This window comes from Aptenodytes forsteri, unplaced genomic scaffold (genome assembly GCF_000699145.1).
Source record: "Aptenodytes forsteri isolate BGI_AS27 unplaced genomic scaffold, ASM69914v1 Scaffold251, whole genome shotgun sequence".
Classification (NCBI taxonomy): domain Eukaryota; kingdom Metazoa; phylum Chordata; class Aves; order Sphenisciformes; family Spheniscidae; genus Aptenodytes; species Aptenodytes forsteri.
This window is the reverse complement of record NW_008794082.1, coordinates 56,048-79,690: the sequence shown is the minus strand read 5'-3', so window position 1 is coordinate 79,690 and position 23,643 is coordinate 56,048. Positions and strand designations below refer to the sequence as shown.

At 41.3% G+C, this 23,643-nt stretch overlaps 1 protein-coding gene across 1 annotated transcript in view; it reads right to left on the bottom strand.

Moving 5' to 3' along the window:
• MYH15 (myosin heavy chain 15) overlaps positions 1-23,643 on the bottom strand; it is a 47,470-nt gene that overhangs the window by 23,008 nt on the left and 819 nt on the right. The window contains exons 2-23 of the mRNA XM_009272739.1: positions 22,550-22,653; positions 21,878-22,021; positions 19,985-20,141; positions 18,493-18,520; positions 17,520-17,613; positions 15,958-15,978; positions 15,261-15,353; positions 13,891-13,954; positions 13,701-13,799; positions 11,648-11,751; positions 11,075-11,213; positions 10,361-10,479; positions 9,012-9,161; positions 7,825-7,995; positions 6,616-6,795; positions 6,091-6,223; positions 4,183-4,250; positions 2,646-2,733; positions 2,298-2,415; positions 1,884-2,007; positions 1,044-1,180; positions 413-668 (exon numbers count right to left, since the gene is read on the bottom strand). Coding sequence (XP_009271014.1) covers positions 413-668; positions 1,044-1,180; positions 1,884-2,007; positions 2,298-2,415; positions 2,646-2,733; positions 4,183-4,250; positions 6,091-6,223; positions 6,616-6,795; positions 7,825-7,995; positions 9,012-9,161; positions 10,361-10,479; positions 11,075-11,213; positions 11,648-11,751; positions 13,701-13,799; positions 13,891-13,954; positions 15,261-15,353; positions 15,958-15,978; positions 17,520-17,613; positions 18,493-18,520; positions 19,985-20,141; positions 21,878-22,021; positions 22,550-22,653 — 2,591 coding nt within the window. The remainder of the gene's footprint in view (positions 1-412; positions 669-1,043; positions 1,181-1,883; positions 2,008-2,297; positions 2,416-2,645; positions 2,734-4,182; positions 4,251-6,090; positions 6,224-6,615; positions 6,796-7,824; positions 7,996-9,011; positions 9,162-10,360; positions 10,480-11,074; positions 11,214-11,647; positions 11,752-13,700; positions 13,800-13,890; positions 13,955-15,260; positions 15,354-15,957; positions 15,979-17,519; positions 17,614-18,492; positions 18,521-19,984; positions 20,142-21,877; positions 22,022-22,549; positions 22,654-23,643) is intronic.

The following is a 23,643-nucleotide window of genomic DNA, read 5'->3' as shown; positions in this document are numbered from 1 at the left end:
CCTGGCCTTTTTTCCTCACTTGTCCCCTATCCTGTAAGCGATCAGAGAGCCTGATCCAACACTACAGAGCAGCACAAGGAAAATTTCCTACTTCTGATTTCAGAAGACAAGACCGACAAGTAATTAACGGAGCAGGATGAGACAGCGGTGAGCATGACTAGTCACATACAAGACTGCTTCTTCCATATCTAACTGCCACGGACATTGCCTTGGACAGAACCTGTTAAGATCTGCATTGCTAGCCCACCTGGTTATATGCTAGAACATGAGAATTTCTATCCGCTCTATTTTTTGGCAAGACTCTGACAAGACCAACAGCTTCTTTTGATTGAATTGCACTAACACTCTGGTCTGTAAGCCTTTGAGTTTCAAAGAACATATAATAAATACATGAATATATGTGTCTACTCACAGCTTGGAGCTGGAGAAGCAAATCATTTTTTTCCTGAACTAAAGAGACTTGCTTTTCTTCAAGTTCCTTTCTCCTGGCTTCAGATTTTTCCAGGGCCTCCTTCAGTTTCAAGAACTCTTCCTTCATATTGGCCATCTCCTTTTCAGTTTCTGCAGACTTCAGAAGAGGTTTGATCTTAAAGAAAAGCTTCATCCAGGGCCAGTTCTTCACAGCCATAAAAGCGCGGATGTTCCACTGAATTACAAGAAGGGCATCCCTGGTTTAAGAAGAAAACAAACAAAATTCCCTAAAGCTTAGCCTGAATTGAGAAAGTGAGATTTTTTTTTCATTCTCAGTCAGTTTTATGGCTTTGTTCTCAGTAATATTAGGAACTTGTACTAGGTTCCAAGATATACAAGAAATTTCCTCCATGTCTCTTGATTTTCAGGGACATGAAAAATTTCCAAATCTGATTTTTACCAGAGCTGCAGGCAACTAATATACAGTTGCTATTATTTTTATCATACGTCTACTTTAAACCTTTAATTTAGGGTTAGCCATAGCCTTAGGGACTGCAATAATGGCTCTATTCAACTTATAATTAAATGGTAATGACTATTAGCTGCTAAGATTTAAGAGAGTGACTTCATACCTGCGCTCCACTATCTTCTGAAACTCAATCCGCATCAGTCTTCCACGTGCTCTTGCCTGGATCATTGTTAAGATTTTCGCAAGTCTCTCATCCCTCATTTCTTCTAGATGGCCCAAGAGACCAGCCTTGAAGAACACCTGGTACATGCACAGATGTCATTTCACCATAACAACTGATTTCATTGCAGAGTTACACAGACCTTATTGAAATTGTCCAGAAGAACAGTATTTTTATTGACACATTATAAAGTAAAAGAGTATAGAGGGCCAAATACTACTTGCATCAGGGACTGCACTGTACAGTTCCAAAGTTGTTTTAAAACCGGGTCTCATCTCCCCAGTTTTGAATAGGCCAAACTATTTTATTCCCACATTTTTATTGCCACAGTACTTTTCAACTGTGGCAGGGTTCAAAGCAGGTCAGCTGAACCACAACTCCCAACTCCCAGAGACACCCTGCTGGTGGGATCATGTCATAATTGCACATGGCCTCACTCCAAAAGCTGCAGCTGATCTTGTGGTCCATAGATGTTTGAGTGTACCTATATTATATTAAATAAGCTGTTGTTTTACTGGGGGGCATGGAGCATCAGCTGCTGCCGTGTCCACTTGTAGTGTTGCTGTAACAAAAGCTTTGTGGGAGCTTGACCCAGAGAAATAAAATTCCTCTAGCACAGCTTAAAAATTAATATCACTTTGCTGCTATATTGCTGGTTCCTTGTATTATTAACTCTTCATTAATTGCCACCACCATAAATTGCATAATGTCCTATTCTGCAAATTAGGTATTAGATCCATCTCTTTTCTCTTTACATAAGCAGTGATGGTCTTTTCTGGTTACCTTGGTGTGTCCGAAACGATATTGGTTATGGTCAACATCTAAAGATGCCAGCAGTTTTTCAGCAGCTTTTCTGCTGTCCACAAACTTATCCTCTGGGATTGCACCTGGATTCAGAATACGGTACCTGTTAATAACAGATAAGCAATGAGTAAAATTGGCCTAGGTTCTGCTTTTTTTTTCCCCCTCCTCTCTTCCCCCAAAACTTTTTAAAAAACCCCAACAAAACCTAGGGTTATTTCTTACTTTGCATCTACACAGACACAAGCAAGAGCAGAATTCTGCCTTCCATGTCCAGGCAAACTGAATGGAAAATAAACTTGAATGGAATAAAATACCTCAAATAAAAATGAGAAGACATGCTTTGCTTATTTTGACTGATGGGTTAGGACAGGAGACAACACAGATCTGCATTACCTTTGTTTAAAGTCAGCATAAAGCACCCTGTTTGGGAAACCCTTACGGCAAATGCGGATGCCTTCCAGGACACCATTACAGCGGAGCTGATGCAAGACAAGGAAAGCATCCATTTCACCTACAGGGGAAAAACAAGGCTAAATTAAATGTAGTTTCTCCATAGGGCTTAATCTTCATTTCACCTAGGGAATTGGAAAATGTGAGGTGTCATCTCCTGAAAGAGCAATGCCATTGGATAAAATGAACAACACAGACAGTATTTAAGTACAATCTGGTGACTTGGAAGTAAGTATTGGAATGACATAGTTCAAATATACTAAAATTTTAAGACTGTTGTGTTTTCCATACCTGGAGTTTTTGATTCATTGGGGATAATGCACCGTACAAAGTGAGGGGCTGTAGATCTTAGGTTAGTCATCAGCTTATTTAAATTTTCCTAGAACAGACATATTAAAAACACAATTAGCTTTAGCGGTTTAGTGGAATTCAAATCACCTGTTTCTTTGGTTTGTTGGTTGTTAAGTTTATTAAGGTAATCTTTCTAAATAGTCTCCAACAAAATTGTAAGCTTACCAAAATTATTAGAGAGAAATGTGTTCAAATAAACCAAAGTATAAATTAACTTTATTATAGGAATCCACATCAGTTTTAGCAAAGTCTTAAGAAGACACGTGTTTTACTTACAACCCCAGAAATGTCAGAAACAAGATGAACAGCAAGCAAGATGCACTATCATCCTGCAGAGCATTTCTGTAAAGCCAAGTGCATTTTTGACTAGTCACTTCGCCACTCACTGAGGATAGTTCACCTTTCCCATCTGTTCCTCATAAAACCTGGGTTTTTGTCCTCCTGGCCAAACATTTTCCCTTTATTGATTTTAATCGGACATCTCCCAGGCAGGCAGCAAGCTAGCTCGGAAGAAGCCAACCATTCAGTGCCTACCAGTGATCACCAAGCTCTGCAGAAAGTGTTTTTTCTAGTAAGCAGAAAATAGGGACCATTAGAGGTGGAATATAATGTCATCAGTGCAACTGTTCAAACTGAAAATTTCTCATACTCCAGTCAGGACGATAAAGGAGACAACCTGAGCTGGGTACTTAGCAGCTCCTTGTGTGCTGGAAAGTGTGCTTCTATTTATGGATTATTAAATTACTGCCTGAGTGAACCTTCAGCTGCCTTTACACTTCTTCAAGCTGGTAAGATACAGGTCTCAATTTCCCGTGATTTCCCTTCATGAGGAGTACCTCCAAACAAGATAAAATGATACGACTAGTGGGAGATAACGACTTCCTTCCCTACCTGAGGTTTACCTATACTATAGCTTCCTCAATGTTACCCATAAGAAATGGTACTAAAGGTAAATTACAGGCCCCATTTTTCCCCAGGCATGATCCTAGCGACAGCTTCCACCAGGAGCACATATCAGTCCCAGTAGAAGGGAATTGCTCAGGAAAAAAGAGGCTATATGCCACTCCATTCAACAACTTTTGTTTTCCATGACTGCTCTAACCCTAGGATCCAATTACAAACAGTAATCAGATAGGGACTAGCAAATGACTTGTAATCAGTTCTTGTTCCAAAGACATGCATGAAGGTATAAGCCACAAAATAACGGATAAAGGTTGTTCACAACATTTTGTGATACTTTCTCAAATAGAATAAAAAACACTTAATCTCCTGAACGCCCAAAGAAGATAAAATGGAGCAGCCCCTCACACACGCGGTTTTGAATAACAGTGTATTCACTTAGCCAAGGTCAATAACCCAGGCCCCAAATCAAGTTCCAATGTTGGATTTCAATTTTTTTTGTCCATTACAATCCTTAACATTCCTCTTCAAAGCATTGTCTTAACTCAAACCATCAGGTGGGGAGAGGTAAACAAACCTTGTGCAATGAGGACACTGTTTGAAAAGAAGCACCTTTCTTGCGTTTCTTTTCTCCACCCTGGTCAGCTAAGAAAAAAATGAAATAAATAAAAATCACAATCTGTATGTCAGTAAGGGGGGCAGGCAGGGCACGGGAGATGGACAAACTGTTCTAACAGTACAACTTCCTTTGAATGAAAGGTGTAGCTAATGACTTGATGGCTCTGATTGCTCAAATATTACACAAAAACTTCTGAACATCAAGTGTTATGTATCACAAGTTTGCAGCTTTCTGTCCATACTCAGGATTTTTGTCAAAGACCACTGTAAGCTTTCTGGATTGCATTTCCATTTCAGATCTAGGCAGCATCACTTGTTATGTAGAAATTCCATAAATATGAATAAGGCAGAAAAATAACTTTTAATAAAAAAGAGTAGTTTGTTGTTCATTAAAAAGCCTATAGGGTGAGATGATGTAGAAAAAGCTAAAGAAAAGCAATACTTATGGAAAAGTTATGCTGTATATTGTACTGTATAGACACTGATTCTCATGTGTCTGCTATGCAGACACTGAACTTGCACAAGTAACATTTGTCTAGAATAGAGGGAAATGGATATTTGTAATTTTAGATATAGTAGCTTTGCATCCCCTGAATTTTGCTTAAAGCTTCAGAGTCAAAATCACTCAGATCCTCCGAAGGAATGCTAGTTTCTGACATGACCATTACGAAGTTTCACAAGAGCCAAACATGAGCCAAAAACGTACAGCAATTGCTGTATCTTTCTAAACACCGGACCATTAGATCATTCCCAGGAGGTCTGGCATTCTGTCACCTGTCAACAATAGTCAACATAAAAGGAGAAGCGAAGAGTGCGATGTGCTTGACGCAATTATCCACAGCCTTTCCCCCTTTTGAAAGTGACACTGCCGAGCCTCAAAGAGGCTCATCTGGACAGGCTGTTCTTTTCTCCTGACACTGAGGAAAAGCAAGGTAGTATTCTGACAGACAGGAATATCCACAGGCAAATAGGCAGTTAGTAACTCGCAAGAATTTGCTAGTGGCAGGATTTTTGTTATTTACATTCAGCTCCGTCTCTTATTCACATTATCAAGTCTGCAGCCTGCTTGCTTCCTCAGAAAGTGTCTTATGATTCATGACAACAGCATCTATAGAAATGAGGTTACTAATAAATAGGCTGTAAGTGATTGCAACTTCAGGACATAGGAGCTACATCTTTGTAATGAATGCCAGTCTTATTTACTTAAGATCAATTTCCTGGATGCTTGCTACTTGTCTTCTCACAAATAAAACAGTTCTGTGTAATGCATACAGCTTAAATATGTTCTCAGACATACATTAGTCTTGTCAAACAACAACAACAACAACAAAAAACCCAACAGCAATCAAAAAGGAAGATGTATTGGCAAAATCTTCTACTTTGGCCAATGTGGAATGGTGTTCAGGTACCTTCAGTGTCTACTTGCCACTAATCCAACAAAATATTCCAAAACACTCTCTTGACCTTGTATTTCTTATTTAATTCAGGATGGCTAGCAAGGAGGGCTACAGTGTAGGAAACAAAAGTTGTTCTTGTTCATAGTCATTTATGTATAAAATTTTTTGTGCAACACTTGCCTGCATATCTGAACACTTGCAGGCTCAAACTCCCACTGGAATGTTCACAACCCACAGATTTCCTTGCCAAAATTGCTCAGAGGTATTACGCATTCAAACTAGCTGAGTTAATGGCCTCCTTGGTATAACTGGCAAACTCCTACAGATGCTGTGCGCATCTAAATAATTAGTCACTGCCTCATTTAGCATTGAGTCAATTGCAGTTGAAAGAATTGTTTTGTTTCTTAAATTCATTCCCAACCACGCATCCCAGAAATGAAAGAAAAACGCTGTGAACTGATTCTGCTTACCGCTGTCAGCACTAACGTAGCTTTCAAACAAGCTTGCCAGGAGTTTGTTGGATGATTTTTGGAAAATACCTACTACAGTTTCATTAAGCGGGTCTTTGTTCTTCTCAAGCCACCCAATGATGTTATAGGGAACCTACAGCAAGACATTGAAAACAAACCAGAGGTTGCAAATGTTCCCCTTCAGAGCACCCAGTAGTCCTTTACGGATTGGCTTGAAGCTAATCTGAATCTGATTATAGGAAAAGCAATAAAGGCAAGGCAAGGCATATTTTCAGCAAAAGCACTATTAGCCTTCCTCGGTTTGTTTTGGTTTATTTGTGTATCCAAGGACCAGATGTCTTGGAGTCTGGTGGCATCTTACTGTGTTGCAATACTTGTGCAGAGAGAGTAGATGTCTGCTTTTACTCCTCACTGTCCCTTTCTTCCCCTCTTCATCCTTCCCACCCTCCCTTGTTGTGCGCTATGGGCCGAACCCCACCTGGAAGACCTCTAATACAAAGCCTACCCGCAGGCAGAGGAACTTACTGCACCGGCATAATGAAGAAGTTCAAAGTGAGCTTCGTATTTCCTTTTCTTATCAGGCCTGGGCTTCTGTAAATTAGGTGACTTGCCAAGATGATTGTCATAGAGTTTGGCTTTGAATGTCATATCTGTAGCTTTCGGGAACATACATTCCTCTTCAAGGATAGACAGGATTCCCAGTGGCTGTGGATTTAAGAACATCTTTGTTGCAAAATGCTTAGGCTGCCTGCTTTCAGTAGCTGGGCAGCCTTTAGGTTTGATCTGATGGAATTTTAAGCCTGCAAAATTTCTTCTCATCCTGAGGAGGAAGCCTTTGACTATTCTGTTAAAATAGTAACCACACCTTTGACTATTCAGTATGTCACTTCTGCCTTAGGAGTCTTTATGATGACTTCCAGAAAGGGTTTGATTTACCTTTCAAGGTAGTTGGACCAACTAGCATTTTATTATTCGTGTCTCAGGAAAAGGTGAACTAACTTCCTAGCACTGGACAGATTGTTTGAGGCACTGGGATCATGCGCAGTTATCTTACCCCTGGAGAAGAAAGTCATCAGGTAGAAGAGCACTTAATAATCAGCCTTTCTACTCCAGCTGTTCCAAATGTCCTGCTAATGCAAGACTCAAAATTTCATTTTTCCTCACAGGTCAGCAGGGTTAGATACCAAGCCGTAAGAGATGGCAGAAAGAGAGATACAGCAAGGGACAGCTGTCCCCACCAGGGCCACATTATACTCACAAAGAAGAGAAAAGGAAAGGCATATCCCATGCTGGGGAAGCGGTGAGAGGGAACATGTAATGTAAGAAACAGGAGCCTCACAGGGAGAGGTACAGGACATGTGACTGAAACATAGCATTTGCCCTGAAAAGCTGACAAGTAAGTTTGATGTTAAGCATTATGTGAAACAAAGTAAATGGAAGAAGAGTAGGGACAGAGAAAGACAAAAGTAAAAACCAAGGAAGATTATACAGACATACAAATTAACAGTTACAGCTTGTGGTTACTGTTGGCTCTGTAAGGCAAACTTATGGAGGTCAAGTAGCCACAAATGCCGCAAATACTGATTTTCCTTTAATTCTGTATTGCATGTAGAAAGGCAAGAAGCTTGTCCTGCTGTTTATCCTACTCTGTTCACTGGGACCTGAGGACATCTCCAAGGCAGCATCATGAATAAAACCAATTCAGAAAATACACCTTAGCACTCCTGTACATACCTTCTCAATTAGATCAATGCAGGCCTGCAGGTCCATGCCAAAATCAATGAATACCCATTCAATGCCTTCCTTCTTATACTCGTCTTGCTCCAGGACAAACATGTGATGATTGAAAAACTGTTGCAGTTTCTCATTAGTGTAATTGATACAGAGTTGCTCAAAGCTGTTAAACTGCAGAAGGAGGTAAAAAAGAAGCATTTGCACCACAGTTAACTATGGTAAGGGCTTGGTGGACCGGCAAGAAGGAAACTGTTTACACCTAAAGCCTTGTAAACAGTAACTGGTTGAGAAACTATTGAGCGTAACACCGGAGGCAAAGGAGGGGGGAGTTCAGTAGCAGGCTGCTGGCTGCCTCATGTGCTGTCCTCCGGAGTGTGAGAATGCCCAGATTTGTTCAGGTCTCTCAAGATGCACGTGCCTTTCCTTCAGCAGCATGCCACACCAGTCCTGTAAAGCAGAGCCAATGCACTCTTTGCTCTGCTGTGTACGGAGAGCAACACGTAGCAGCAACAGCATTAAGCACTGGTCTTCAGGAATGGATTCTGAGAAACAGAAGTTGTGACGCGCTTTTCTCACATACACTTGTTTACAATGATGGTAGAATCACGGAACAGCCCAGGTTGGAAGGGACCTCAAAAGACCATCCGGTCCAACCTTTCGTGGGAGAGGCAGCCTAGATGAGATTGTCTAGCACCCTGTCCAATTGCATCTTTAAAACCTCCAGTGATGGGGGCTCTACCAAGTCCTGGGGAGGTTGTTCCAGTGAGTGACTGTTCTCACTGTAAAAAATTTATTTCTTATATCGAGATGAAGATATATGTCTCTCATCTTGAGACACAAAGAGGAAGAAATATCATACCCTATAAAAGATGCTTTCTCTCAAAGAGAAAGAGTGGGAACAATACATTCTCCTAAAACACAGCCCAAAGCATGTGAGATGTTGTCTTTGCTAAAGGTTGCCACCCTCTTCCTCCCCAGGAACTATCAGCATGTCCAGCTGTGCTAAATGCTGAGTGTTTTCTACATTTATTTATGGAAAAACCTTGTAAAATAATATACACGATTTGCTTTATGGCTTTCTGAGCACTTTGCCTTCTGTTCATTTTAGAAAAAGAAATACCCACTCAAGAGCTATCACTTGGTATCTTTTATGTCCTTCCACCAAGTCCTCACACATTAATACTCACATCAAAGATTTCAAACCCGGCAATATCCAGGACTCCAATGAAGAACTGTCTTGGCAGCTTAGTGTCCAAAGTCTTGTTGATACGGAGCACCAGCCATTTGAACATTCGATCATACACTGCCTTAGATAAGGCTCCAACAGCATATAAAACCTAAAATACATGTTTCAAAATACCAGTGTGTGGAACAGAATTCACTGTGGAACACAAGGATTTCAGCGCAGTAACCTATTTCAATCCCTACTTATGGTTTAAATGAAATTTCACAATAGTTCCTATAATCACCAAGGCATACTTGAGCAACCTGATCTAGTTGAAGATGTCCCTGCCCACGGCAGGGGGGTTGGACTAGACGACCTTTAGAGGTCCTTTCCAACCCAAACTATTCTATGATTCTATATACTTAATACAACACACAGCTTCTCCCATTATCTATGCTGACTTTTCTTCAAATTGTTGTTATATATATGTATGTATACTAACACGTACATGAAGTGCTAGCAAAGTACCTCTTGGGGAAACAGATGGACAGCAAGTTGCAAAAGTTTTAATCCTTTACATTGCCATGGAAGTTAGGTACCAGAAAGCTCACGGGCTGGATGCCAGCCATGATGTCCAGAGCTACTGCCAGAATAGGGAAGGTCTGTGCTCAAGTTGCCCATTGCCATTTGCTTCTAATTTTTGAGGGATGCTGTGGCATAAGCAGGCGATGGGAAAAGTCTGTCAAAAGTCTCTTCTTTAGCCTATGCACAACTACACCGATAGGATAGACCTCTCTCCAGCAGTTTTCTAGTTTCTGAGCCTGTACCACAGCCCGTCTTCAAACAACGATTTTCACTGTAACCAAATGCTGCAGCATCTTCTACAATACTGCTACAGCTGCAGCAGTGCTAACCCAAGGTCTTTTGTTTCCTAAATTAAGAGATACCTTTATGTGGATATTGCCTTTAGCTGATTGAGGTCACATAGAGCTTAAAATTACATGAATAATGAATGAATGACGAGTGAATAAATAATCCATTGCTCAACTCTGCTAGGTAACTATACTCATCCAGAATTAGATATTAATCCCCATATGGTTTTACTGCACCTGATTTCCTTGAGTAGCTGCTACTAACACATCAGAAAAACAATCCTACCAAAGGCAGTGCCAGCCACTATTCCTTTGTCAGTCTCTACCAGTTTCCCGCACTTTCACTGTCTATTCCCCCAAGTTTGGGGATATAAAATGAGAACAGGTACTAGAGGTACATGTTAATATTTCTAGCAGCTGTCTGTCTCTCTGAGATGTTACAGATGAATCCTCAAGGCTGTGGGACAGGTATCCAAATACCCTGGAAGCTTCTCCTTACCTGTTCAACACTTTGGCCTTTGGTCACATACTCATTGCCAACTTTCACTCTAGGGTGCAACAAACCCTTAACCAAATCAGAGGAGTTGATTCCCATTAGGTAGGCAGCTTTGTCAGCACCTGATCAAGAGAAAAAAGGTTTCAACTGGCTTTGAACTTCTACATGGAAACATGCCTAGCTAAGAAAAAAAATATTAAGTACATCCACTTCCAAAGAGAAACTGGATAAAGACCTTGCTCTTTTAATGATTTGTGTTAGGTGTGCCTGTACTCTCCCTTGTGTTAGAGAAGGTCATCTAGCTACCTTAGACCCCAGCTGCTGCAAGAATCACACTTGAGAAACTCTTCAGGTATAGGGAAAAGAACATATCTCCACACTGGTTATAGACAGTTTCATGTGCAAGGGGAAGTAAAGAAACAAGATCTGAAGACATGAAAGAGAAAACTAAAGCAACACCTTTTTACAACCATTTTGTTCAAATGGTCACAAAAATGGAATTTCATTGGGTTACTCTGACTGTGTCTATTCACCTTCTACTAAGTAACATAACCCACCACTGAACAAGCCACTGCTACAAATAAAGCACAACACTCTTGGCTGAGCAGGAGCTACATTGTGCAAGATCAAAGCAAACAGGCTGCTTCTTCCTCAACACAGAGCATGATACATGCCAGACTTTTGAAGATAAGGAGTAATTTTAGATGTTATTCCTACTTTCAGTGCCATCAGCCTCTGCCTGCTCTTCTCGGGGTCTTTGTTTGAATTTCATGTTTCCAAAGTGCATGATGGCACCTGTGAGCTTGTAGGCACCACACTTCTCATCGGACACAAATCCTAAGATGTCCATGGCTTGCTGTGAAAAGGAAAAGCAGATATTTTGTCACTTCCCTATTCAAAAGCAATGGCATTTTGCCGCCCCACAATCTACCTTTGCATGGCAGACATTACTAACCAGCCAAGGGGTGTTATCTCACAAAGCAGCCAGTGAAACACCCTGAAGACCCAGCACTGGCTGCGGAGTGGGAGGAAAGCTCCCTTTATCTAGCATTTTATATATCAAAATTGTAAGAACTTTGTGCCCATGGGCATTACATGGAGCAAGGCCAGATTCTAAAATGTAATAGTTTATCAAGCCTTGTGCTTCATAGTATGAATGCAATTAAGACCCATTTCTGCTTTCATTTTAGTCCAATAGTTTCAGTGACAGAAGTTAGGCTCCTGCCAGCACTTTTCCTCCCCACATGCATCTAATCTATGAAGCACAAAGTCAAATCAATACAGGCTTACATCTGTTGCCATCAGTTCTTCTCCATCATCCAAGTTGTCCACTGTAACTACTCCTTGTGAGCAAAAGTGGTAGTCATATGGATTGGTAGATACCAGTAGCGTATCTGTAAAAGAACTGCCAAGGTCAAAACTGCCATCCATTCAGGATATCCAAAAAAAATGGAGATCAAAAGATCAACTCTGACATACATTTATCTCTGCACAACTGTGTATAAAGTTGTTTTCTGGTTTTTTTTACAACTGCAGGGCAGCAACCAACTCTCTCATTCTACTAGTCCAGTCTGAAGACCAAGATTTAGAGAAAGCGTGAATAAAAAGAACATGGGAATACTGCATACACATCTATTAAGCATGTCTTGCAGTATACTGAGTTCATAATCTTCTGTATAGCCCTACTTTCTGCCTTGCATGCCTGTAGGGGTAAAAATCCCATCTAAGTACAGAGGAAAAAGATTTCAGTATGATTCAAGACAGGAACAATGGGCATGGTTCCCCTCTTTTGTAACAGATTCAAAAAATGGTGACTTCCAGGACTCTTTGCGGAAGACACTTGGCTCTTGATGAACAAAAGTCTGAATATGGCACTCTCTTTCTCTCTTCTTTCCTTTTCCTTCACATCAAAACCCAAAAATGTAGAGTTGTTTTCTAGAAAGCTAGCTGGCTCCAAAACTACAGGGAGAGTCCTGCTTCCCTAAACCAACAGAAAGTTTCACCCACGTTCAGCAGACCAAGGTTTGATCTAGATTTCAATCTTTTTATATACATACGCACATACCTACATGTCTAAATACGAATGTATGTGTATATGTAGATATATATGTCTATCAATATATGTGTATATAAAATCATATTTTCTGTCTTACTTTGCTATGTAGTCACTATGTTATGTATTCATTTATCTATATTTATATTTTTCTATATTTATACTTATCTATATTTATACTTATCTATATTTAGATGTGTATGCATTTATATACAAATGCATACATTTCATGTCTACAAAACAGAAGTCCCCATTGGTTTCAGCCTCTTCAGGAGCCTGCAGACATGCTCCTGCTGGCCAGAAAGGTGTGTGCTGTTGTGGAGTATACAGACAGACAGCTTATGAGAAAGAGCATATTTTCCCAGCACAGGGATTCACACAGAAATCTCATTGCAATGCTTCCTTGAAATCTTTCCCGTAATCATCATTAATTAGGCCGCATGAAAGCTAAGAGCGTTAGGGACTTGACCACGCACTGTCAGGATAATAAGACTTCAAAACAGATTATGATTTCTATGGCTTAGTAGGAGTTTAGTGGAGCAATAAAGTGACTCTTCAATGTATTTTATAAAATGTGTTCCTTCAGAGCGCAAATTAAAGTCAGCAAACCACATCACTTAAATAACTAGTGAAGGTTTTATTCAAAGCATTAGGAGATGGGAGCAGAGAGACCTCATCCGCTCTCTGCTCTTCTCCCGCAGGTCTATGGGACCACATTCAGCCAGGGGAAGCTTGAAAGGTGTAATCGCCACATAATCAGCAGCAGACAGCTTTCCATAATCTCTCTTGCTACACAACATGCTAGGGTGCCAGTTTTGGCACTTGGGGCAGAAAGAGGAAACTAGCTTTTCTTCATGGGACCTATAAGCAAATCTCCTCATATGAGAAAATCTGGATAATTAAAGTTTTATCACCACAAATGCTTTTGGAGGCATAGCATTTTCCAGATGTTTCAAGACCTTGGATTACACAAATTCAGTGTGACATTTTTTGCCTTTATAATGCTACGTTTTAAAAGTCCTGTCTGAGCCTCATTTGCTTTAGACTAATCTGCAATATCACTTCACTTTGTAGAGTACCCGCATCAGTGTATCACAGAAAAATGGTCTCTGTTGCTGCCATTGGAACAGCATCTTTAAAAGAGTGTATTTGACAGTGGAAGTTCAGTTTCATCGAGTGGAAGCATAAGGGCCTTTCTGCACATGGGTTTGCACCCTTGCCCCCTCCTCAGCCACTGTCTGTTCAGCTGAAGGTTGGTTCTTAAAAGCTGTGGATCCACATAATGCTTACCCAGTAACTCTGGTTTCTTTCCTGACAGGATTTGGTAGAAGATGTGATAGTCTCTTTCACCCGGTTGCTGGAAAATCACTCGGGATTTCTCCAATAAATCTAGTTGCACAAAGGAAAATTCAGTGAGAAAGGCTCTCCAAGCTTTCAGATGAGCAATTGTATTTTTAAAAGGAGAGAGTTTGCTGCTTACAAATCTCAATATCAGCAGATGACAGCTTGCCTGTGGTTCCAAAATGGATTCGGATAAATTTACCCTAATTCACACAGAAGAATATTCTAATTAGTGCATATAGTATACACAGAGGGAAACAAAGGATGCTGCTTGAAGGCAATCATTTGGCCCAAAGAATCAGTTTATGCTAACTCCTTGGCTTTGCACAGGCAGATTTTCAATGAGAAATATCAAACAATGATACTACACTTTTCCAAGCCTAAATCTGTACATACAGCTATGTAATCAGCTTGTGGGGAAAGGATAACAGTGTACTTATCTGCCAGGCTAAGATACTGGAATGCATGTAGCTTCCAGTTTCGTGATGCTGGTTTACTGTAATGCAGGACTCAGAGCAATAAGCCTGGGCATAAGACACACAGGCTCCTTTTTTGACTCCTCCTCATTTGCAGTCCTGACTTATATGCAACTACTTATGTCAGAAGGGTGCTGTGATTTTACACTGCTTTGCCCATTAATTTTGCATATTCATCCCCCAAAATTCATAAAAATTGAGCAGTTTTCATTTAATTTATCATATTCAAACACATCAACTTTTAAAAATAATTAATCTCTGTTTCAGCTGACAAACTCCTTATACAATTGTGTAGCTTTCCACAGATGCTTACAACCTCTGACCCTCTCCACCCCTTCCAATTTCATTTTTAACTGGATTTGTTAGGGAAGCATGGGCTACAAACTCAGGCTGTCATCCTCATGCCATTCCTTTTGGACATCTGAGCCAACGTCAACCAGATGTGGCAGAGGCAGAGCTCCCAAGGGGATTGCTGTCCTGCAAGCCTAATGGAAATGAGGAGAGGCCCAAGGTCATGTCAGCACTGGGGGACAAGCAGGGACAGCTTACTCAGCCAAAAAGGTAGATGGTGTGGATCAAAGGTAAGAGTACTGCTGCACGTGTGGGTCTGCAGAGGGGGGAGATGTGGGAGGGAGCAGCGACTGTGGTGTATTTCTGACACTTAGTGACAAAGTAGAGCTATTATAGGGAGAGGGAATGACTGAGGCTAGTGGAAAACATGGTAAGAAAATACAGCTATGCAACAGATGCAGTCGTGGGGAATATCTGCCGTTGCTGTTCAAAGCAAAACATCATTTCCTGATCATGTACTGGTTAAACAATTATTCAGGGTGGATCTTTCTTTTTTCTTTTTATCTTTAATCCTTCCAGTAGTTTTTCCTGGTTAGATCCTACTTTGTTATTCTTCCACTGTGTGGAAATCCAACCATTTTAGTGGACAAAATGAGAAGGAACTTACGAAGGGACTATGACAGAGATGTTATTAACTGGCCATTGTTGAAGAGGACATCATTATGTTATGTTACAGACTTACAAAACGTGAGGAGTTGTCGTTTCTCAGGGTTTTGGCATTTCCAAAAGCTTCTAGGGCTGGGTTTGCTTGAATGATTTGATCCTCCAAGGTTCCCTAGAAATCAAGGTTGAAATACTATTGAGAAACCTACAGGCCACGAACTCAGCTGTCAGCTATAACTCAGCCATGCATTCAGTTATAGAGAGAAGCCTCCGTAGCAAAGTGATTCAGCTCCACCCTAGGGGTGGCACAGTGTGAATGGCATAACAGCAAGATCATCAGTCAATTATGAGTGCTTAAAAGGCCTCAAACATTCTGCTGCTCTCTAGTGTTCTGCTTTGCAGATTTGATATTTTATGCCGTCTGCATATGAAAGAAATCAGCCTATCTTCCCGTGTACTGTGAAGCACATGAGGACATCTAAGTGAATGTGTGTAGGAGAGGGGCTACTGAAGACAGTGACAAGCACTAAAATGCATTAGATTTGAAAGCACTCAAAGCTTGTAATATTTGGGATTTTTGGAGACGAGAAAAGCATTAATTGTCACCCTCACAAACTTCAGTTTGCTGAAACAAACTACTTTAACTGCCTGGGCTCCAGGGATCCTTCACAGGGGGGAACCATGCAAAGTGAAATGCTGAGGTTCGTGACACGGACTGACAGAGCCCAGTACCATTTTCACATGGAAAAGATAAAATAGCAAAGCTGATGACTTACCCCAGTTCTGGTAGCTGGTTGCTGTCAGAAGAGGAACACAATGGAGGAAAAAAAAAAAAAAGAGAATGTGAGTACTGACATGAAGGACGTCACAAAAAATAAAGATTAGCAAGGTTAGATGTCTAGTGGGCACCAACACACCAGCAGGACTTTTTGAAGCCTTCCTTCAAAAAGCAGGTGTGACTGTTACTTTGTGTTCACCATACACCACAAAATAGCCAAGCGCTGTTCCTACCCAGCTTTTTGTTTTAACCCCTGCTCCAAACATCGACCTGGTTTTGCTCTGGAGATGTTTGACAGTGAACCAAAAGGCTAACTAACTGGACATAGAAAAGAGACTGGTGCCAGGTGGTAAGAATAAAAGGATGTAAATGCAAACAGGCAAGTTTTAGACAATTAGATCATGCTGCACTTGAACTCTTGGATTATTTGAAAAATAGGGGTGATGATAATGAAAATAAAATATGACCTGAGCTGATAAAGTACATGGAATATCTTCCAGCTGCAAGATCTGTTACTTGCACAATTGTTCCATGATAACATACCGATGTTTTAGTTGTTGCTAAGCAGTGCTTACACTAGTCAAGGACTTTTCAGCTTCCCATGCCCTGCCAGCAAGAAGCTGGGAGGGGGCACAGCCAAACTGGCCACAGGGACATTCCATACCATGTGACGTCATGCTCAGTACATAAACTGGGGAAATCTGGTCGGGGGGGGGCCGCTGCTCGGGGACTGGCTGGGCATCGGTCGGCGGGTGGTGAGCAATTGTACTGTGCATCACTTGCTTTGTATATTCTTTTATCATTATTATTATTATTTTCCCTTCCTTTTCTGTCCTATTAAACTGTCTTTATCTCAACCCACAAATTTTACTTTTTTTTTCCGATTCTCTTCCCCATTCCACTGGGGGTGGCAGGGAGTGAGCGAACGGCTGTGTGCTGTTCAGCTGCCTGCCGGGTTAAATCACAACAAGCATGAATACAGTATTCACTGTAACCTTAGAGAGCACTTATAAGCAGAACAGCACTTATCCAAAGAGAAATACAGAAAAGCTGACTGAAAAAAATCTTTTGTCAAAACATTCCTTATTTGTGGACAAAAAAGCTTTCAACAAAACATACATTTTTATGAGAAATTATAATCCTAGTCCTTCTGAAGACTATTTTCCATGTGAAAAAGAAAAAAAAAATCTTAATCTTCACAGTCTCCCCATCTTTTGACCAGCTTTAACATGATCAGAAACATTTTTAACACACACGAAAACTAAAACTCCTAGAAAAAAGCAGCAGCAACAAGCAGCTGTTCAGAACCAGGAGTGGTTTTGCTGCTCTGTCTGGAGCGTGGCAAGTTCGGGTGAGCATTGCCTTTCTACCTTCAGAACAGCATGCTCTCAGTATCCCATGTAGAAGCATCAGTATCTTTTCCCAACAGTTTCTTTTCTTAACCATGCCTGCTGAGGTCTAGCACATGGTCTAGTGTTCGGGATGCAGACTTGTGAGGTTAGCTGTACACAACAGAAAAACCTTGGGAGTCTGAAATGAAACAGCCACCAGCAGACTTACGCTCTTTTTACCAGGTTCACCCAGGGCTGCCACTGTGGCAAAGTACTGGATGACGCGTTTCGTGTTGACAGTCTTGCCAGCACCAGATTCTCCGCTAAAGAAAGGAGGAAGATAACATAGGCATTGCTCAAACAGCTGTAACTCATCCTTTCACCCTCCTGTCCTGCCAGCTCCTCCCCACACACAGGATCCTCTCAGAATCACTGACTCTGATTTCTGCAGCCTGTTGTTCGGCCATTTCAGTGGAAATCACATTAAATTGACTGAATGAAGACGTGAATGCCTACGAGAGCAGCAACGAATTCTTCACATGACTGGGCTCAGAAATCGAGTACAAACCCATGCTACACTGAGCTTCCTTTAAGGGCATGAAGTTTTATTACAAACATCCAGTCTGAGGATCTGAGGTATACCTATATACAGCTAATGAGTTAGAAAACGTACAGAAAAGCTGCAGTAATTTGCCGGCATTATCCAAGAGCACATGTGAACTGTGTAGAGAGACACCCAACTCTCCATCTTGCATGCTTGCCAGTAAATGACGTGCCTCTTCTTTTCTGCCTTGGTCATCTCCCTCCCTTTAGATGTGTCTACACATTCTTAAATATAATTTGCAGCAAGAGCAACCACATTGAAAAGAAGTAGTCTTCCATGTCCGAAGAAGGCAGCCACAGCAAGGCTAACCCTGGAAGAAGCTTCTTTAACTGCCTGCTGAGTTGTTTTCATGCCTACTTGGAATGAACACCAGATGGGGATCAGCAATGGGCCAGCCTCCATCAAACCCTTAGCTTATCCTTTCCCATGGGGCTCAAGACAGCCATCAGATGGCCAAATTGCCAGTTACTTGGCTTGGATCAAGTTCCAGGCAATTTAGCTGAGCTTTCAAGGGTCAACTTGTATTTCAGTAGGAATTTTTTCTTCTAAGTTTTTCACAGCAACAGAGTCTCAAATCAGTCAAAAAAGAAGCACTTACGTGATCAGCATAGACTGATTCTCCCGATCTGTGGAGGGGGGGGGGAAGAGACAAACTTAGTAGGCTGTACAAATTGCTTATTATAATTGCAAATGAGTACCAACTATTCCAGAATCAGTCCTGCAAGGACAGGAGAGAATCACATGAAGCAGAGATAGAAAGATAAAAACTAGTATCACCTAGTCTGACCTCCAGCAATGCAAGTTCTAGCCCTGCCCTGAATCCTTCTCTTGTGTTTTGTTCAAGTCGGTATTAAAGACCTGTCAGTTGTGCATGTTCCCCCTGTGTCTGGAAAACTATAATAAAAAGAGTAATTTCCTGTCATCAAAATGCTTCTTTTCTTACTCCTGAGTACATCTTTGCTCACATCTGACCCTTCTGCTCCTGCAATACTACACCAACCCAAGTAATTTTGCTGTTTGTTCCCAGGCCGTTCCTTACTATGCATACGTACTCTTCTTCAGTTGGCCATGCTGCTGGAATGAAGGTTTATAGTGTTCCCGCTGTTAATGGCCTGACCAGAAATAAACATTTATTGGAACACTTTGCAACCTTAATATATTATTAACCAAGTTCAGCAAATGCTAAGTCATAGCAGCTTCCCAAGCCATTGAGCCTAAATTCCTCTGTTCTTCTTTAATTCCAGTCATCATGATAGGCTACATATTGGGCAGCCTGGCCATATTTCACCCTTAGCTGATAAAAGAGCATCTCTTAGCAGCCACACACACATCCCCTCTGCCCAGTGGCTTCTGTCCCCTCACAGCTGCGGCACTTTCCTTTTTATTAAAACCAGGTGACAGCAGGATATATTCCCATCAAGTCTCTTTGGGATTTACCCTGCCGCCTCGCAGCACCTAGTGTGAGCACATCACTGCTGCCCTCTGCTGATAAACTCTTTTTTTCCATAAACTCTTTTTTTCCAGTAACTTGAGGGTCAGGGCGAGAAAATTTCACAGGAAAATCTGGAGTTCGTTGCCGCTCAGGGTTGGCGCTCAGATGCACGGCAGTCAGTGCAACACACCCATGGCAGATTCGTGCAAGCGATGTGCGCACAGCACTCTAGATAGCTGGCCTTCACTAACCTTTGAATGCATACATCTTATAAGCATTAGAATATTGAGCATAACCTGACAATAAGTTTATTTTTGAGGTTGGGAAAATACTTACAGACCTTTGGGGCATGGCCCCATTTCTGTTACAAACTGATGGGTTCACCCTGTTCAGACAGCTAAATTTGTGCACCTTACAGGTAACCCATATACAGAGCATACTGTTACCAGAAGTACCACAGGGACAGTCAGGGGAGTTTAAAAAAAAAGTTATATATATCTCTATCTATAAATTGACACAAACTGCCAAGCCCTTGTTGCTTGTAGAGTATTTGCACATTTGTTGCACACTGCAAAAGCTCTCACAAACTTCCATCTGGTACTAATCACATTGGCTAAATAAAGCGAAACCAAATTTGAAAGCAAACAGTGCCACTTACTACGCAGCATGTCGTGGTATGCATTATCAGCAATGGAGAAGATGTGGGGAGGAGCCTCCGAGCGCCTCTTGCCTTTGTATGCAGCAACGACCTCCGACTTGTAGACAGGCAACCACTTGTAGGGATTTATAGTCACGCAGAATAAGCCAGAATAAGTCTAGAGAGGAACACAAAACAAGAGGGAAAAAAAACGCTCAAGGAATAAGAAAAAAAAGTCCTCGTTAACAAAGCAGGACCTGGTGTTGCCAGCTTCTGATTTGGGTTTGAATTCTTACTTGAATTTCAGCCTTTGATCTGAATTTCTAAAGCTACTGCTCTGCTAAGTGACTTCCTAGTGGCAATTGATATCAAAACTACAGATATTAAACAGTTTTCTAAAGGGGGAAAAAGTATTTTCAAGATGACAACCAGAAACAGAAACAGCCCCTTCAGCAAAACAAAGGAGCAGCAAATAGACCTATGTCTGATTTTCTGTCTTGCCACCCCACAAGACTTATTTCCTGTTGAAAACAGTTATTACGAAGGAAAGAAAAGTTACAGCTTTCCTGCTCAAACTCCATTCTTAGGAGAAGAAACAATCTCCCATTATTAATTTGATGTGAGCACCTTGGGGCAATTTCTGGTGCACGTTCAAAGATAAAACAACTTCATAGTGTTATTTCCCAAGCTGTGGAGCTTTTTTCAGCTTTTGGAGAAACACAGTTGGTAAAAATCTATCTTTATAGCCCCTCTTCGGGCTATCTACATCAGTTAGCTGGGGCCTGGTCATTCTGAGGAAGAATGAGTTTTCAGTTGTAACCCCAGGGAATCGGTGTTAGCTGGTAACTTTTCAGGTACTCAGTCCAGGTTGAAGCAAAAATCTTCAAAGAAACCCAGTTATTATATGGGCACAAGCACTATGTGCACATAGATTAATGAGCTCTATTACATTCTAAAAGTTTCAGGTGAAATCCAGGTGTCTTCCCCTAAAAATAGCATTAGGACTTACTCCAGAATGACCTTGGCATGAGTCCTCAGTCCTATTTTCTACAAGGAAAACAAAAACCCCAACCAGTAAATGGATTAAGGCAAGGTGACAAATTTAATTTTCTAACTATACTGATCTGCAAGCAAAGCTATGCTTTAGGCCATACATGTCCTTACAGGTGTTATTAGAGAAATGCAGAAAATGTTTAACAATCAGAATTTAAATGGGAAAAAGTTGGATTCGCTCCTCTGATGAACACCAAAAAAACAGAACAGGGATTGGCTAGAAAATCTATAGATTTCCCTGACTGGGGGAATTGCAGACACGGTTGAATGCAGCAAACTGAAAGCAAAATTTTGGCCTCATAAAATTAGATGCTACTGAAGCTTGTTCTGGTGCTGACAGAAATTATGTTAATGATGTCATGGGGAAGATACAGAGCAAGGGAAAGGCCAGAGCAAAACAAGGCAGATGTCAGCACTGAAAATGAAGAGAATAAAATTACTGAACTAAAGATAGAAAGGCTCATATTTAAAAGAAGTTACGTGTGTGCTCTAAGCTTGAGGCATTGTTTCTTAACAAGGAAATCTCCATGGCTGGTATTGACATGGATTAATATTAGGAGAGGAAAAATAAACTAGGTCTCCCCAATGCCTTGATTGCTGAAAATATGTCCCATGACACCCCTCTCCTAGGCAAGCAAGCAAAACCAGAGAACTAGACACCATCTCATTCATTCAGTTTTGTCTGTCTGTATTCAGACACAAGCCAGCTCCAAGCAACGTCTTTCCTGAACAGATGAGCAAGACCTTCAGTTTTGTGACTTACCAAAGTTGTAAACTGAGTATGAAGAACACAACATGTTCAAACATGAAATCTGCACCTGAAATGCAGATTTCTAAATATACCCTTGTAATGACCCTTACATAGATCATCCAGTTGCTGTAGCGCTTTCTCAGATTGTACAACACAGAGGCCTCATTCAGATGGGTCAGCATAGCCATGTCCTCGATCATGTCAAATTTGGGAGGGTTCATTGGCTGCACGTCATCTTCTTTTATAGTCATGGTCTGCAAAGACAAGTAAGTACAGCAACACTGGAAAACACTGGAATTTTCTGTTGCTTCACACACCTTATAGGAGAAAATTTTTTTCCCCTGCAGAGTGAAGTCCTTCAGCTCAAACCCAGCCTATGTACATAATACCATTTGTTTTCACAGCTATCAGAAGAATGGGGGAAGGCCGAGATGATAAAAGTAAGGAGCACGGTGGTATGGCTGCAAAACCAACCATGGTATTCAGCTGCAGCCTGGGCTTTTACCTCTGGGGTCCAAACCAGAACTGGCTGGTTGCATACGTCTGCTCACAGACTGCCCGCTGCTGTGCAGTGGCTGATGCCTGCTTACCCACCACCGCATTGTTCTTTTTCCCTTGGTGGTTTTTCATGTGTCATTCTGATATGGCATCAGTTACTGGGGCTTCCCATTCGCAGCCCATTTCAATGAAACAGGCAACTGAGCTTAAACTGGGACAGGTAATTTCTGGAGCTTGCTGCTCTGGCCTTGTTAGTCACTGATCAGACAAAACCAGTTTTGTACCCTTCCATCTGTCGTCTCCACGGTCACTTTGCCACTGCCGGTTTCTGTAATTTCAGCTTCAACGTAAGCTTTCTTTTCATCGGGAACCCAACATTTCTTCTTCCCTGTGAAATTAAGGAGACCAAGGGTTCACAGCCTTGTGTCAAACAGTAACACCATGCCTAGCTAAGCGAGACTGCTGGTTACTTTTTCTGCACAAGCAACACAAAACCTCTGGGACCACAGCAGATCAGCAGTGCTGGGGAGCTGCCTGCCAAAGCAGAAGGCGTAGGGCTCCCAAACGTTGTCTCTCCTTTGAAACTACCACTTGGCTTCCTCTAGATCCTTCCAGCACAAGGTGTCAAAATATTTCACGAATGCCGGCTAAGCCTCAGCCTCCACGGGAAATCCATAATCATTATCACCAGTGTGCAGATGGAGGAACTGAGATCCAAGCCCAAATTAAGGCATTTGCTAAAAAGTCACAAAGAAAATTGCGATCTGAGTGAGGAATTCAGCCCACTTTATTTGCCTGCCAGCTATCAGATTTAACCTTATTCCTGCACATTCTTCCGAGGTTTGTCTTGAAAAACAGCAATATTAATAACTCACATTGAGTTATGTATGTGGCTTTTTAGAGTTTGGAGTAGCTGCGCTAGACTTTAGGTCTTTAGTTATAGCAACTATTCTGAATAGCGAAATGCTGTGGTTATTGGTGTATTTATACTTACTACTACACCTCAGGGTTCATATAAATCCACTTCATGAAAAGTAAATTATGGGAAACTAAAAGCTAACATCAGGTTGTTATACAGCCTGCAAATCAAACAGATGTACAGGTACAACATAACGAGACATCTAGTCAGGCCGCAGAATCTCTCTCATTACAGGAACATCAATGTGTGGCGTTTTCCTTTCAAATGGTCAAAGAAGTGATCCCCCCTTTAGCAAAGCAGTACAAATACGCCTTCCTTCTAAACTCGTTAATTACTTACCATAAATCGATAGATTATTTCTATTTAGTACTACCAGCGGGGTTTTAATAGCTTTGCAGAATAAAGAAACCAGAACTTGGTTGAACAAGCTACTTCAAACAGCAGCAGCAGCAGCAGAAG